The sequence below is a fragment of the Odontesthes bonariensis genome, chromosome 2, assembly GCF_027942865.1.
Source record: "Odontesthes bonariensis isolate fOdoBon6 chromosome 2, fOdoBon6.hap1, whole genome shotgun sequence".
Classification (NCBI taxonomy): domain Eukaryota; kingdom Metazoa; phylum Chordata; class Actinopteri; order Atheriniformes; family Atherinopsidae; genus Odontesthes; species Odontesthes bonariensis.
In genome coordinates this window covers 14,302,861-14,319,794 of record NC_134507.1, presented here as the reverse complement: position 1 = coordinate 14,319,794, position 16,934 = coordinate 14,302,861, and the positions used below count along the sequence as shown (strand labels likewise).

The window sequence follows — 16,934 nt, the reverse complement described above, 5'->3', positions numbered from 1 at the left end:
CTCAGGAAATGACTTGTCTTGATAGAGAAGTGAAAACTGCTGACTTCTGGGTAAAATATGGGTTTCTCCTTTGGATTTTTTTTTTTACAGTACATGTCTTTTGTTCACGGCAGAGCTGCATCCAAGGCTTTGGCTGTTCATGTAAATTAAGAGCGAGGGTCACAGGCTTAGAGTCTGAAAAGTCATTAACAGGAAGTAAGTACTTTTGTTTTTAGAAATGACCCATGCATGTTTTTTATTAATCATATTTTCTTACAATGTAAAAATACGTCATGACACAAACGAGGCATCATCTTAGAAATAAAAATGCAAGTAATCACAAATAAAAACACATTATTACACATAAAATATACGAAGATATTGACAAGTCACAGAGGAATACAGTAAAAGCACTCTATTTCACTGTCCTACTTGTGCTCGACTTAATCACTTAATGTGCACGACAGGCAGTACAGTAGACACTAAATTATATGCCATGGCGGAGCCGCTCACAGTCCAGACACACCAACCTCTGAGGGGGTGTGGAGAACATCATCTATAATCTAGAGATATGGTCCTGTGGGACACGTAGGAAATGAGTGTGTGTAATTGAAGACATGAAAAGAGCATGTCCCATTAGTGAGAGCAGAGGAAGTGTAATGGCATAAATGATTTGGAACAGGTTGGTAAGGTAATGACATTAAGTTAGGAACAAAGACATTTAGTGCATCTGCTATTAACCATTTTCACTAGCTTGGATTTTCATCTTCTGAGTGCTTTACACTACGACAATTTTTTTTAACAACAGTGGCATTAAAAGTCGTACTAATGTAGATTATAAAAACAGCTGTAAATGAGGGCTTTAAAACCATTAGTAACAGTTCTCCTGCTAACAACTTTGCAGACAAATTTGCATGCGATTCTCTGTAACCAACTCCATACCAAAATATAATATTAGGTTATAATAAATTATGACATTCAAGTACACAATATTAATGGCATTAGAGGGTTAGTGAATAAAAGAACACATGATCACAAAATTGGTTCAACATCAAAGCGGTAAATGAGCAACAAGGAAACAGTTTTCAAGACATTTTGTCCGAAGGACAAGCTGACAGTCTTAAATATCTATTGCAGTTTTGTCCTCTCTGGTTTGCCTGCTGCTCCTCCCCTCCAGTAGAAACGACAGCACCACAACCCAACGGTGTCCTAGTGACTTCTGTTGCACTGAGCTCTCACACTGTCTGAAGTAAGTGGTTGTTCCCGTGGCGACAGCATCAAACTGCTCAATGAGAAGCCACACCTCCCAAAAGAGTGTCAGTGCATTCATAATCATCATGACCACGACCCAGAACTCCTCCCCTAACAGTATGAGCCACAGTGACAAGCTGTGACTGCCCGCAGGCATCTTGCCGGACAGGTAACTTATCGCCATAGCAACAAAAAGAAGGTGGGCCATCGCCATGGAGAGGATGAAGATGAGGAAGAGGCGATGGTTTCCCCGGCCAATGCAGCGGTTGAGGAAAAGGCAGTGATGGTCGTAGTCTTTAATGCACACTTCGCACAGCTTGCAGTGCTTTGTGTAGTCAGGTTGAAACAGCTATGAGGAAAATAAAGACAGGGTGGGGAGGAGAGTGACTTACCAGAGACAAAGCTGCAGTGACTTCTGGTCTTATGGTGGGTTTTTCAAGAACTTTGGAGGGTCGTTATGTCTAGGCACGAACATTTCGACATTCTAGACTGAAAAACTAATAACTAAATAGATAACTTGCGATGCACAAAAGGCAGATATGTTGGTGTGTACCGACTATTGGAACCATGACCAGAGGGGAGGTCTTACCTCACAGTATGGACAGAACCTATGAGGACTCTGGTTGTTCTCCACCAGGTCAGCGATAGAGGAGAACCGAGGATCTGCATCTGCCCTGTCCAGTTCTCCAGGGTCCTGAGTCAGAACCTTACAGAGCAGAGCAAGGAGCATAGAGAAGTGGACCAATGACACCTGAGCCAAAGCACTAGTTGGCCACACACATTCACAAGGTTAAGGATGAAACCATATCATTTCTTAAACACAGTATTGTAAATAACATTTGCTTTACTGTGAACCTCACTCTCTGATGGTACTACATCGAAAACATACTGAATTCTTTGGGGGGGAAATCACTGCATGGGCTCAGTAATACTTCTGAAAACAAATGACAGTGATCACGATTCATTGTTGTATCTACAAATGCAATTTGTAAACCAAATAAAGAAACACAAAAGTGACAATTACTGTAAATGTGAGAGAATCAGCAATTTTAGCAACCATAACAAAGTGTTGTCCAGAGACCATCCATCACACACATTGACATGGAGATCTTTGTAAGATTTCTATTAGGGCAAAAAAACAACAACAGATAATCAAGATATATTTAAGAAATGGGCAAGAAACTTAACATATGTCATCTCTATTAAGGATATTGGGTATCATTTTTCCATAGAAGCAGAGCAGGGAATGAAACAAACCAGCAATGAGAGTTCCCACGTATACTGGATTAGGTAACCTGGAAGAAAAGCATATGCTATTTAGCTAAGAAATTATTAGAACTCACAGAGAGACATTTCCCATGTTAGTGAATCTTTGTCAAACCTTTGGTATGTGGTCATGCGGTGGTACTGTGTAAAAATACTTCTGGCCAGCCAAGGGAAGAGCAAAGCGCAGGCCAGCCCCCCATAGCCTCCCAACATGGCTGCTATCAGCAGGATGGCAGCTCCACTCAAAGATGGAAAAAATAATGTCCAGTAGTATAAAACTGGTGAGAGTTAACACAAACATAATGAGTAACAAAATAATCATAAACACAATGCACTTTTCATATTACAGTTCTATTACGGTCATCACCTCTCCTAGTTTTTCACTGCTGAATGAATAATGAAAACTACTGTAATATCTACCATGAGACTCGCTGGGCTTGTGGTGTTTTGGCTCATGAATGTACCGACTCAGTAGTGTGGTGAGTTGCTGATGTCTAGAGAAAAACACAAGTGTTAATCAGCATCATACTCCCAAGAGAGACATTTAATATGGAGAAGCAAATATACAGGATTTCTTTCAGGCACCGAAGGGATGTCACTAAGCATTGTCCAGATAGTGCTTTTCCTCATATTCCTGGAGAGAGCAGTCACCTGAATGTTTTTCCCTGTTTGCTGAGGTCCAGTGGCGTGAGGCCACTGTAGTTCTTTTGATGGAGCATCCTGCACCCAGTCCTCTGCAGCAGTGTCCAGCTCACCTCCACTACACCCCTCTCTGCAGCAACATGAAGGGCTGTCGCCCCCTGCTGGTCAGCCGCCTCAACAGCACACCTCTGTTGATGGAACAGTGGAGTAAGGTATGCAGATGCTTAAAGACCTCACATATCTTGCAGAAGCTGCACTTTGCCCTGCTTCATAAATTTGTATAAGTTAACTTGAAAATTGTTGGTTGAATAATTGTATGAATTGTTCATTGGAACCACTTATTAATTTCTAAAAAGGAGCAATAAACAAAGACTCTTATATAAAAGTGAATAATAGATTTGACCCATTTCTGTACCTTATTTCTATTCAAATTATTATGAAAAAACCATCAGCAAACAACAAGTTCTTTAAAAATCTAGCAAATATGTAACATTAATATTCCTATGGGTAACATTTGGTATTTACTTTTAGCTCTGGTGTAGGAGGCTTTTGAATATCTTTGTCTTTATAGAGAGTAAGAAATCATTGTGATGCATAGTAAAAAAAAAGATAAGCCTATGAGCAAAAAGTGACAAAACGTTGAGTAAAGTCTCACTACATTTGCGATTGTTGATGCTCACCATGGCAGATTTAAATTACCCCTCTATGTCATGTTTATTTGACTCAGTGTTACAATCCAACTATTTAGAGCTTAAAACTTCACAGTACTGCCTTTATGTGATTCACTAGGCTAACTAAAAGAAGAAAGCAAAGACTATATCGTACCTGATCTCTGAGCAAATATCGAACCATCTCTATGTTGCCTGTGGATGCAGCCAAGTGAAGGGGTGTCACCTGGTACATGTCTGTTTCCGAGAACCTAAACATTCCAGTTTCCCACAAATAGTGCACTGCAACGCTTGAAAAGATGACCAACAGTTAGCACATGCAAGAAAAAGACAAAGAGCAAAAGCAACTTTTGCTGTGCCGTTTTCTCCACTTACATGTTGCCTCCAGTAACTGCATGATGCAGGGATGTTTTTCCCTGCAAGTCTATGAGGCGCAAATCAGCTCCATATTGCATCATTTTATGGATGATGTAGATGTTTCCTTGCCTGATGGAAGTACAAAAACAAATAGGATACATTATCATTAATCCTCTATCTATGGCATGGTATTGCCCTCAGGCAGCAAACCATATTCTTTGTAATTACACTGTTTACAGGACATGTTGCTGTCCAGCAAAATGAAGAATAGAAGTGGGCTTAACATTTGACACGAGGGTGGGGCAGTTCTTTTAGGAACCAAAGCTGCATGGGACACAGTGCAAGCAACTGGCAAGATTAAGATCAATTTTACTCATGCTTAACTCAAGATAACATCCCAATTAAAAATATGTGAATGAATATTTAAAGAAGTATATTTGACTTTTTCAAAATGAAAGTTTGAATTAATTCACATGTTAAAAACAGCCTTTTTTTCATTTGTTTCATCAGAGCAATATCATACAGTTTGACCACTTAGGCTAATAATGCTATTGCAGTGCTTCACCCATCTCAATGCCTGATGTGCACCTGGATGCCACAGCCCACCTGGCAATCATTACTATCAAGAAGGGGAGATACAAGGTATCAAGATAGCAGTAGTATTCCAAAAAAGAAATGCGAGAAGCGCAATGTTCATCTCTGTTTCACATCCATAAGGAACTGCTTTCTGACATTTATCACAGAATAGTTTTCAATGTCGGACATATTCAGTCACACAGAAACACTATGATCATTCAAAGACACTAATCTATGCATGTACACACAAACACACCCTTCCTTGGCTGTAAGAATAAATATCTGAATGAAAATAAACTTGATGTTTGTTAAAATAAGAATGGAAATTTGAATCAGTTGCTTGTTTTCTCCTAAAACTGCAACATGAGTATTTACAGAAAACCATGACATTTTGGTGCCCTTGTTGTTGCCTTTAAGGCAACTAACCAATTTCTGGCATGGGGGGTGCATTATCAGGGACCCCAAAGCTCAGAAAAAGTATGGTGCGACCTTGAGTTGGATTAAGCGGGCATAGAAAATGGATGGATAGGTCAATGGAAAATAAAACATCATAGAAGCTGGGTGTCACCTCTATTATCTAGGTATGATCTAAATATGTGGCTTCTGCTCACCTGCAGGCGAAATGAAAGGCTGTCTGACCTGCATCACATGTGAGGTTAGGATCTGCTCCAGTGCTGAGGAAGAAGTCTACCAGGGCCCGGTTACCATGAAGGGCAGCATAGTGAAGTGGGGTGAAGCCACCCCAGCCTGAATAGACAAATGAAAACATGAACATCATTGTCATGTTTGGAAGATGCTGATCCTTAAACTCACGTGTAGGCTCAACGATCCAAACACATAAAGCATGGTCTGTCAGCCTGTTGGTAGTTAAAACCCCCCTCCAGTTCAGTGGCTTTGTAATGTGTTGTCACAGGATCTGACCATCTGTCTATCACTGGACATGTGTCAGACTACCTCACGGAGGATTGACAGCAGGGCTAGATTTCCTGATGGCAAGGGTACAGTTATAGCTGTCCACTACTGCAACAGCTCCACATTTTAATGTAGGTATTCCACACATATGTCGTGGGCCTAAAAAGTTTGTCATTATAAGCAGAAATGAGGAAATACCATCAGAGAGGTTAAACACTGCTAACAGGAAAACAAAACGAAGTTGTGACTTTTGGTTTCAAAAGTATGCCATTTCAAAATGTGCAAAGTAAAATAAAAATATCTTATTCTACCTTACCTTTATGTTTCAGGACTGATCGATCATTTTGGACGAAGTCTATACACTGTTCAATATTTCCTCTCTGTATACAGTCAAATATGTCTCCACCACTGACAGAGCACACAGGCATCGGATGCATTGTGATGGGTGCAGAGAGACTACCCTCTAGTATTTTCACTGCAGGAGACGCAAAAATCAGCTCCCGATTCGAGGCATTACTACATCTTCATGCAAACTGAGAAGGGAGATCATCTGTCGCTGCAGAGTCGGAGATCTTTCATTGTGCTAAACTGATTGAAGTGAACCCCGCCCTGGATCTCTCACTGGTTGGAGTGGGTCACATGACTTCAGACGTCATCACGTTGCCAAAGCACGCGTTGCTGTAAATACGTTGACATCTGCTGACTTTTGCTAATTATCAGTGTGTAGCCTACCGAATGCGGACGTATAAGAACCAGACTTAAAACTTATGTTAATCGCGCAGCATATAAAGACGTCTTAATAAAAAAGTATTTGAAATGTAAATACCTAACAGTCATGAATTACGACAAATGAGTCGGGTTAAAAACTCGTATGGAGTAACTATATTTTGCCTTCGTTATACCCGTTTCGTTTAATTTTACAAGGTTTAATTGCAATGCCTCTTGGAGACGTGAGACTTGAACCTGCAGATATTGTATTTGGTAACGAAATGGGTCCACTGTACGTAAAGTCGCTTTTTAAACGTCAGCAAGGCTTGAAAGAGGTCACAGAAGGCTTGTAAACGTTTAGCCTAGTAGGCTATGTGAGTACTGCAGCTCCATTTAAGCATAACGCTGTGCTGGCTGGTTGGAGAATTTTATGCGTGAAAGCAGCAGGGGTATTTCTGCTATATCACTTTTCAAGGACACATGTTTTGTTTGAACAAAGGAGCAATTAATCACAATGATTGCGGCTTTGTTTCATTCCAGGACCCAAATAAAAGCTATTGCATTGAGGACTGGGGCTCTAAAGTCCCTAATCATATCCAAAATCACCGGAGCAATCGCTGCAACAATTGTACTGATTTAAATGCTCTCCGTAATTCTGATCATTTTTGGGGATTTTTCAAAATATCTGCCGCCTCTGTGTTTTTCCAGTTTTCCGTGTGATTAATACCCACAAGATGGCATTGTTTACCTACATTAGACCTTCCTTTACTTTTCATGCAATCATTATCACACAAACTTCCAAAGTGCTCCTAAACTGATAGGTCTTTTCTGACATTTCTCTCTCTCTAGATATGTTAGCATGTTTACTGACACTGCCAAACCTCTGCTGCTTGCACTGATTCACCTGTTTGTAATTTAGGATTATTCCAAGATGCTAATTATTTCAAAGGGCCTTCATAGTTTGTTGGTGATCCTTTTACAACTCCACTACAGGCTTCTTAGGTCATCTGAGCAAATGTTCTGGTCAATGTTCAGCATTTGAGGTGAAAAAATTGTGATTAGGTGCTGCATGAAATTTTGCTTTATATGATTACATACTTTTAAAGACAGTAAAACAAGCCTGTCATTGTAATGATAATCAGTGGGCAAAAGCAATTTATTTCAGATTGTTTCACTGAGAAAGACTTACATTTTGATTTAACCTCAGGGAGTATTTTGGATATCATTGGTGAGTCATGGGATCTTGTCACTATGATTCATATCAGTCTTACATGACATATACCTATAAAAAGAAAAGGAACAACTGCTCTGGGGAAGGCCCTATCTAACCAGCTAAACAACAGTTTTTCACTTCTGCTTCTGTGAGGAAGTGAGAAGGCACATGATCTGCACCAGCTGACATGAGTTACTCTGCTTGTTCAAAGTTCAGTCGACTTGGTGCAGATTAGTAAGGGGAGGGCAGTTTTACAGAAAGGTCTGCACTGCATACACCTCTTGCCAAGCCTTAGCAGGTCTACGCTGGTCTTTTACTCTGAACATGGGAGCAGAGACAAGCCACTCACTCAGTTGGAATAACGCAACACAGATGACAACATCTCCTTAGAGCCTGGAAACTCCTAGATGGCTCTTACACAAGTGCAGGTACAAATTTGATTGTCATTACAGGAATGTTTTTCTTTTGAAAAGCACAGTACAGTCTAGAGTAGCTTTATTGTTTCAGTCTTCATACGAGGATTTTACTGTTTGGCAAACTGGACTGTATGTCAGTTTGAAACAATTTGAAGACATGTTGCTATCTCAAGTGAAGAGCGACTGGGGGTGCTTTTGTGTTTGCTGTGAATCTGTCTCACTCTTAACATCAAAGTGGGAAAACTTCAGGGTATTATTACATTTCTGTGGAATGTGAGCTGCCCTACCCTTTTTCTGAGCTTAAAATCAGAATTATACTGGCTTTGGCGTTTCAATTACATAGTTTTTCTCTAAAATTCCTCCCTCAGTGCATCAGTGTGTATCAAAATAGAAATGTTGGGAAAAAATAGTCCTGTAAGAAGGAAGTAGGGCTCTAATTAAACACGCTGCATATCAGTTTGGCAAACTGCTGGCATGCAGTTTGGCATGTCAGTTCCTTCAACTCCTCACTTTGTGCGACACAGAACAGTAACACTTATGTTGGCTGCCATGTTTGTGAATCTTTTTCACAGTGTGGCTGAAGGGGGATATCTTAACTGGGCCTTGACATCACAGGGTTAAAAAACATGAGTTTGATATTTGAATAAAGGAATTAGCCTGTTGCTTTGTTTTGTTTTTGCCCAAGTTTCTGGATTTTGAAGCTTAAAAAGGAGAACTTTTATCAGTAGTGTTAATCTGTTTATATCTTCTGATTGCTGGGCATCAAGTACAGCATGCTGATCCCCTACATCAGTCCAGCCGCGGCTATTCAGAGACAACACGGGAAGCCGGGCAGCCTCTCCCATTATCTGGCGAAATTGCTACATCTTCAATGTTAAATTGATGATAAAACAGTTATTCACAAAACACAAGATATGCCCAATACTGCATTTACTTTCGTAACTACAACATGTTGTCCTGTAGCTTAATGAAGTGATTTGTTCTGAAATCGCCGCCGTTCACTGAGGAAATCATGTTATGAAGTCGCCACTAACAGCCAGGCTTCCGAGCCGAGGGCTGCCCGGCTTCGAGGAGGGGGCGGGAGAGTCAAGTTTTTTTCTACAATTCTAGGTCATCATTGGCTAAATCGACAAAAAATCCCTTCCGAGGCTGCCCGGCGTCTCTGGGGGTAGATTAGACGTGGGCGTGTCAATATGAGGGGCTGTGTCGTGATGATTGGAGTCAGTGTTTGTCCATCATGTGAGATGTTGTGGCAGCCGAATTTTTAAGCGGGGAGAAGCACGCTGGAACTTCAGTCCCAAAGCGGATACGAAAGAGACTGGTTGTCTGTGAAAGTGCTGTCAGAGTTTCACTCATACTTTTAGTTGTTTCTTTCCAGAATTCATGCTGCCCATTCACAAATGTTACCTTTTTTAAGAATACTTACCACCACCATCAAACTCTAAGTATTCTTTATGACAGGGAAAAATCCTCCACAGATTCTGATCCAGCCACAGATCCAGCCATTTACAGGCCTTAGATTCGATCATACTTGATTTTGCCCTTGCTGTGTGAATTTTCAAAGTCTATACCTTCTTTCTGTGTATTTGCTGGGCATACTTATCATACTAGACACAGCTATGTTATAACTAATTCTTTTTAACTTTGCTATCTTCTGCTTTGGGATGGCACGAGCCACTACAACCCTGAACGTGTAATATGGGCTTCCCCTGTTTTAAAAGTCAGCAGCCGCCACTGCATCAGTCAGTATCTAGTAAACAAAGATGGCACATGACTACCAGTGGTCAGTTGTCTTTATTTATCAATGCAGACAGTGTGCTCAAAAGAGGAGGGCGGAGGGTTTAGTTTATGCCAAAATTATCCGAGGAAGTGAGACAGACCAAGGAAATGTGATTAAACCAGACTGTGAAGATCATGAAATCCGATGGTATCTAAAAAAAGAAGGAAGAGACTGAGGATTTGTTTCTGATCTCCCAGGAGGACCAGACTGTGAAAGGGGATAGGATCAATAAGGAAACTGGAGAGCTGAGTGCTTCAGGAGAGTTATCACTCTCTGTGGAGTTGAAGACGGAGAAGGTGGAGGGCTCCTGTGGAAACCCTCAACTCTTACAAGTGCTCAGAGAGCAACTACAGGAGCTGGAACTCCACACATACTCAAGCTGTGACCACAGAACTGACCATGTTCTTTTAGAGCAGCAAGAGGGGCACCTGGTCAAAGTTCTGCCTCTCTACATACAGGTATGGGTCACTAAGACAAGATGTGCATATTTATCTCACATTTTTATTCCATTAATCATGTTCACATTATTATTTTTCAGTGCGCCGATCAACAAGATTAGTAATTTATTTTCAACACTAAAATAAATGGGAATTTCCTATTTGATAACTCTTTATGTATGAGACATCTGTCTTTGTTAGCAGTGCTGTGCCTTATGTACATTCCAAGGATCCTATCAGAAATGTCAAAAAAGGAGAAAAAGCAGAGACCAGAAAAATTCTTACTTGCTTTATTATTGCTTGGGATTATACAGCCAGAAACAAAATGCCACATAGCAAAGGCCTGTAAACCGACGTGAGCAGATTAACTGCTCCATTATCTGTTGTTTTAGGTGCAGTGGTTCTCAATCACAACACCTCTGTGTTGTGATTGTAGATGACTGCTCCGGATCCCCTCGATCAATCGTACTGAAATATGCCAACCAGGACTGGGCGCTAATCTTGCTTTGTGAAGATTTGTTTGGCTGTACATTAACTGTGTGTTTTTCATTGTGTAAAGTGGTTTATGTTAATGTGGGGGTGTTTGTGATTAATCCTGACTGGCTTTGCAGTTCCTCATAATTCAAGCTGGGAAATATCAAAGTATTTTAAACATACTTTAGTAGAAAGCCCTAGTGACATATACCAATCAACCAAGCAACTCTTTGCATGCTGGGCGTACAACTAGTGTCATTCCTTTGTGAGATATATATACTGAGTGTGTGTGTGTATATATATATATACATATATATATATATAATGTGTATGTGTGTGTATGTAAACTTAGATCTTTTTAAAGTTTAATCACTAATGTTTCATTATGTTCAACTGCCTTTTCCAGTCTGGTATTCAACGATATGTTCCCACAATATATTAATAGAAATATTTTCAGAGAAAGCGAATGAATGAAGCTGCTTGTGTGCAAATAACCAACAATGATCAATTCAAATCTTAGACATTTTGCCCTTTCTCTTTGCAAACCGAGGGGAGAGCATTTATTTGGTCAACCAGATAAAAACAACACGCTATGTGAAATTTCTTGTCTTTCCCCTCTAGCTACCGCCTTGATCATCCGTCTCTGTTTACTTTTGAATTTCGTCCTGGCCACACTAATTTGTCCTGTCATTTTCTTTTTGGTCATGTCACCCATAATTTTTCAGAACTTAGACTTTGCCACGTTTTCCTTATCTAGTACCCATGTACCTATTTTCTAAGCAGCCGTACCAATGCAGCCTCATTCAGTTTTCTACATTTGATATCTTGCCGTTTCTTCACAAGTGAGTTTAATTAGTCTGCATTGTTTGGCGTTTATTAAAAAAAAAAACTACTCCTCCAACACAGGCTTTTGTTGATGAAAGTCTATTTTATCACCACCGTAGATCATGGCAGGATAATTTTAAGCACCACAATTTTAATTTCAATTCAACTTTTAAAAGGTTAAGTGGATGACACCGTGGCCTTTAGCTGATCCCATTACTGACTGTCCCTATGTTGAACCTGTACATTGTCTCTCAGGAGACTGTAGAGTTTACGGGGATATCGCATGAAATAGGAAAGTGTGTCAGATCCACAGCCTCAGGTCTTTGTCTGATTAATTGGGGGAAAAAGAGGGCTTTTCACTCTCTATGCCTAAACTCTGTCATGGTTTTGAGAACCTCAAATTCAGACACTGTTAATTCCATCACTTATTTGTGTGTGTCACACCGCTGACCGGACTTAAAGCTGCATACGTAATTGCTCTTTGGTCTCCGTGCGGCTTTGTGTCTGTGTTGGTGAATGGGGAAAAAGTCTCATGACCGGAGATTTGAGCCGAATATAGGGCCTCGCTTAAGAACAGAATACTTAGTGAAATGTGATATCCTCTTATGAAATTGTGAAGCGTAAATGGCATGAAATGACTATTTAAAATGGAGTGCATTAGTAAAAAACAACAGTCCAACTTTAAGGTAACCCACGAGACGTAAGAAGTCCTTAAAAGCATCATATTCTAAAACCCAATAATTTTTTCCAACAGCCCTCTTAAACCTTAGGATTTCTGAATAATTACTGGAACAATGCTTGACTGAAACCTTTATTTGTGAACCTTTGAAAATGCTGTTCATACGGAATGAAAACCACATGAGAAATAAGACTTTCAGCTTTTATTGTAAATGATGGACTTTGTCCTTATGTTCTTCACTATAAACCTGTCACTCCCTTGGTTTCAATGGGGGTTTTGAACACACAATCTTGTGATACAGAAAATTCACCCTGTGAGGGTTTACATATTAAAACTTAAAAAATAGAATCTGGTCCTTATTTGATCTTAAAATTTGGTAATAAATCCTCATATGAGCAACAACATAAGACATAATACATCATGTCGGTATTTCACAAAAGTTTAACCAAAATGGAGAAGAAGTGTGTGAAGAAACTAAATACACTTCATTATTTTATGTTTTCTATACGATGTTATCTTTGCTCAAATTGTTTTGGAGGTATATTGGCCCACTATTCTTTACAATGTTGCTATGATTCAGTGAGGTTTGTCAGACATATTAGACTTTTCTTAAGTTTTCTTCATTGCTCTTTTTTACTGAGGGTGGAATGATTAGACAAAATAATGTTCATATTTAATTGGGGAAAATAGTTTGATGCATATAATTTAGTTGTATGAAATGGTGTAGTTTGCTTCAATATAGTGTTTTTTAAGGTAAGAAATCAAATCATCAGCACAGTTCCCATGTTTCAGATGGGTCCAGTCGTCATGGTCATCTTCCGTTTTATTTTCTCCAGTTTCTTTGCATGATGGTTTCTTTCTCTTCTGGGATTCCAGGTTTGTGAGGATGGTGGCAGAATTGAAGGTGTGGACATAAAGGGGCTTGCAGCTCTCACTGCTGACACTGTCATCCATAATATCCACAACAGACTGGCAAAGCGGCCCGCAGGTAATAACCACTGCACATATCAGCAGATATGATGCTTTTAATTCAAGGCAGGGGGACTTTCTACCTCCTCTGCCTACTTCTGCTTTTTTTTTTTTTGTGTGCTCTTGTTGTTTCTTATTAGTATTTATTTTTATTTTTTTTCTAGTGCAAGTGTTACCTATGTTGTTTAAAATATAAAGTAAAAATTGTGGAAATGCCTAATATGTAGTTCCTTTTTCTCTATATTTACAAGATGCGATGTCCAGTTTCTGTCTTTTGCATTCTACTCCCTGCTTTGTTGCTGCCTATTTTTTTAATTAATTCATTTATTTTTTAGATAGGAAAAAAATAGCGTTATTTGGAGATGTAGATGCTTCTGTTTTTTTTATTCAGTTTGATATGGATTTTCATAAAGGTGCTAACATGGAACCTGTGGCATTTGACTGGATAAAAGTTGAACTTTTACTTCTAAAAGTTTTACTTCTTCTTTCCAGATACACATTGCTGTGATATCAGACGCTTGAGTGTACTCTCTTTTTTCCTTTTAAGGATAGAAACTAAAATGCAAAGTACGTCTTTGAGAATGAAGTGAAACATTTGTTAGTTTCTATGTTTAAGTTGAGATTTTACTGATGACTTTGACAGCAGACAATGAAGAGAAACTATTGCAGTATATACAGTAGCAGTCTTGCTGCATTTTCTTTTTGTTTTTAACTTGTTTAAGACCTTTTGGTCTACCGCAGTCACGGTTTATGACATCTCTTTTGCATTTTCAGAGAAGGCTCGTGAAGAGGTGGTTTCGTTCTTCAAAAGCCCATACAAGGACACAAGCTGTGAAACAGATGCAGTTTCTGGGTGGCTGCTGTTGAAGTCCCTTTTGCTTCTCACATCTAACACACCAGTGAGTGATAAGTACCAATTTTATCATGAATACATTTAGAAAATGGTGACATGTCATTTTCTCTGAAATCTTTCTTTAAATTTTCTTTGTCTTTGCAGGATACACTGTCTTGTGTGAATCCAGGGCTGCCTGCTGCTTTGGTGAAATGTCTGTACCTGCTTGTGTGCCTTCCAGCGAAAAAGGAAAGCGGGGCCATTGAACAGACCTTTCAGGAGCTTCTTACACAGGTTGATAACCACTGAAATCTCACTATAAGGCAATGGCCTCTTATCTTATTTCTCTGTTTTTTGTTTCTTTACTCTTTTAATTTAATTTAGTATTGTAAATAGTTTATGGTAATTTCCTCTCCCCTCCTGAAACCAGAGTTTAGTTTAAACTTCTTCCTACCCTCTTTTTTTTTCAATTCTTTTTAAGGTTTTTCTGCAGCTTTGTAGGCATCCAGGCGACGTGGAGAGGCTGGTAGAAACTCAGGAACTGCAGTGTCTAATCATCGGGCTCACATCACTCTGGGATCAGACCAGCACCAACTGGAGGCAACAGGCCTCCCGTGTCCTCAAAGCGGTCTCTGCTGTACCAACAAGCAACACCGTCCCAAGCTTGTTAGGTGAGGTAACCCAAAACTAATTGGGACATTTCTCTTAAGTTTATTATTCTTAATTGAAAACCGTTCGGTAACACGGTTGGGTTAGAAAAGAGCATTCCAGAAAGGCTGTCTTATAGAAGTAGAGCCGATAGCTTTCTTTGAAAACTGTTTGGATAAGTAGTTCAAGAACTATAGAAGGACATTTCTCAATGTAAAGATGAAAAGGTTTTGATTTTATAATCTATGGTACATAATATTGTTGCCGTAATGGCTTAATTAACCTTGATAGGGTTATTGAGTTCTCGGAGAATTGGTTAATTGTTTTTTTTAAGGTCCCAAGTGTCAAGAAAAATACAGTTTTCATACCATGCATCAACTTATATAAAATGGCTCTCCTGTAGACATTAGACTGTCAAGATTGATTTGTTAATCAAAGCTAAGACATGATTATCTCTACTATCTACTATCTACAAGCCTTAGAGCATTTCTGTCTTTCTCTGATGTGTTCTTAAAGGGATTATCTTAAATCTTAGACCTGGGGTCGACAACACAGTTCTACCGACAAAGACTGAAACATGAAGAAATGCAATTTACCAGTTCGAAAGCAGAGAGTGAAGAATTCATGAGGAAGATGAAACGGTTCCTGTTATAAGTTGATTATTTAGCAACACATGATCCCACATGCCAACTGAATGACATATTGCATGTAATATGTTTATTTTTCACACAATATCTCAATCAGCTTAGATAATTCTCCAAAATGGTCCAGTAGTCTCAAGTTTGTTCGGATTCCAGTTTGTCAAACATGATTAAAGGGGAGGAATTTTTTTTTATGGTCATTGAACTGGTAGCTGTGAATGTGCTGACCCTGTTGCTCTGATGTAGTTTATGTCTCTGCCTTTACTTTATCAGGCAAAAACTGTGTGCGGATCTGCATCCAGAACCTGTTGCTCATCAGTGCTGATGTCTCAGGATCTTTGCTAGCTGAGGTCGCTGTGGCTGTGTTTAGCTTCATTAGAGACACCTATCACCTCAGTCCAGCCCTCTTCATCGAGTTTGACACCAACAATGGCTACAAGGCCCTTGAGAACATCCTGAAACGGTGAGATTAAAGGTTACAAACAGAAAGGAGGAGAGATTGATTCTCAGACTCAATAGATGACGCAATTGTCATTACTTGATATCAAAATAGCTAGATATCTGTTCCCTTGGTCATTTTTAAGGTAAGAGTATTACATTATTGTGGAACTTTGTTGCTGTAAACCGCTTCTTTATAGGGTAAGGTGATTCATAATAATGTGATTTGTCTGGTCTCAGAGTCAGTATGGTGGCTTCTTTATTTATCTCTTCTCTTTTTGCTATAAGTTAAGTTTTTTTGTTTGTTGTCTTATCCTTGTACCATTATAAGCTGTGAGGACGGTGTTCCCTTGGATCAGTTTCAGCCTGTGGAGGAGTTGTTGGCTCTAATTGCATCTTTCACTATTCTTGGAAAAACTGAGCTGAAAGTGGCTCTTTGTGTCACCAACCCCCAGCCTCCAGGCTTTAAGTTTGACACATCACTCACCAAAGGTGAGTCAAATCTTCACAAGACATTGTTATTCACTTTCTGCCTCTTCCTTTTTATCTCCAACTGTACCATGAGGATGAACTATGGACGACCCCTTAACTCCAAAGCATCTAATTACTATCACTTTCTCGGCAATCTCAGCAATTATCGACTCGGGGAGGGGAAACAGTGTCCCCTTAAAAGGACCGTGCACTTCATCTCCCCTTTGCAGTTTTGCCCTCATATAAGCCACCCAAAATACACCACCCCTGATATCCCACAGACCCTGACTCCACCACTCCCTGCACTTCTGCTGCCCTGCTGCAGTGCACAACACCCCTCGAGTTAACAGGAAGCTGAGGTGATTATGTCTGGAATGATGAAGTGGAGGCTCCCCCTTTAACTCTGTTAGGATGCCCCACATCCATTCACCACTGGCCTACAGCATCTAGTAATCTATCATTGATGCACACACACCTCTATCTAGAACTCATAAATAGAGCTTCCATAATATACATACACACACTCACACACTCAACAGCCATCTATCACATGAAGGAGCAGAACTGTTTCCAGCCGAGGGACCAGGCACTGCTGACTTGATTAGATTATGATAACATTTTAAGCGTTAAAATGTATCCTATTACTAACCAGCTTTGTGTTTTGTTTACAAGAAACACAAGTGTGTTTTGTCACCCAAATCTTCCCAAAGACTTCTTCTGAATATTTCAACAATATAGCAAATAAACTTTAT

The 16,934-nt window shown here is 39.7% G+C and overlaps 2 protein-coding genes across 2 annotated transcripts in view; one reads left to right on the top strand and one right to left on the bottom strand.

The window, feature by feature from the left end:
* Positions 1–225: 225 nt before the first annotated feature.
* Positions 226–6,219, bottom strand: LOC142399524 (uncharacterized). Its single transcript, XM_075484253.1, has 10 exons — positions 5,968–6,219; positions 5,351–5,486; positions 4,182–4,292; positions 3,964–4,096; positions 3,148–3,326; positions 2,917–2,990; positions 2,612–2,774; positions 2,443–2,525; positions 1,820–2,010; positions 226–1,579 (listed from the first exon to the last, which is right to left on the bottom strand). The coding sequence occupies exons 1-10, from the start codon at positions 6,086–6,088 to the stop codon at positions 1,100–1,102; spliced, it is 1,671 nt and encodes a 556-aa protein (XP_075340368.1). The 5' UTR covers positions 6,089–6,219; the 3' UTR covers positions 226–1,099.
* A 1,546-nt stretch (positions 6,220–7,765) lies between these two features.
* Positions 7,766–16,934, top strand: part of wdfy4 (WDFY family member 4) — a 41,879-nt gene continuing 32,710 nt past the window's right edge. The window contains exons 1-8 of the mRNA XM_075478215.1: positions 7,766–8,000; positions 9,966–10,226; positions 13,060–13,171; positions 13,927–14,051; positions 14,150–14,278; positions 14,466–14,655; positions 15,547–15,736; positions 16,043–16,203. Of these exons, the coding sequence (XP_075334330.1) occupies positions 7,980–8,000; positions 9,966–10,226; positions 13,060–13,171; positions 13,927–14,051; positions 14,150–14,278; positions 14,466–14,655; positions 15,547–15,736; positions 16,043–16,203 (1,189 nt within the window). The 5' untranslated portion in view covers positions 7,766–7,979. The remainder of the gene's footprint in view (positions 8,001–9,965; positions 10,227–13,059; positions 13,172–13,926; positions 14,052–14,149; positions 14,279–14,465; positions 14,656–15,546; positions 15,737–16,042; positions 16,204–16,934) is intronic.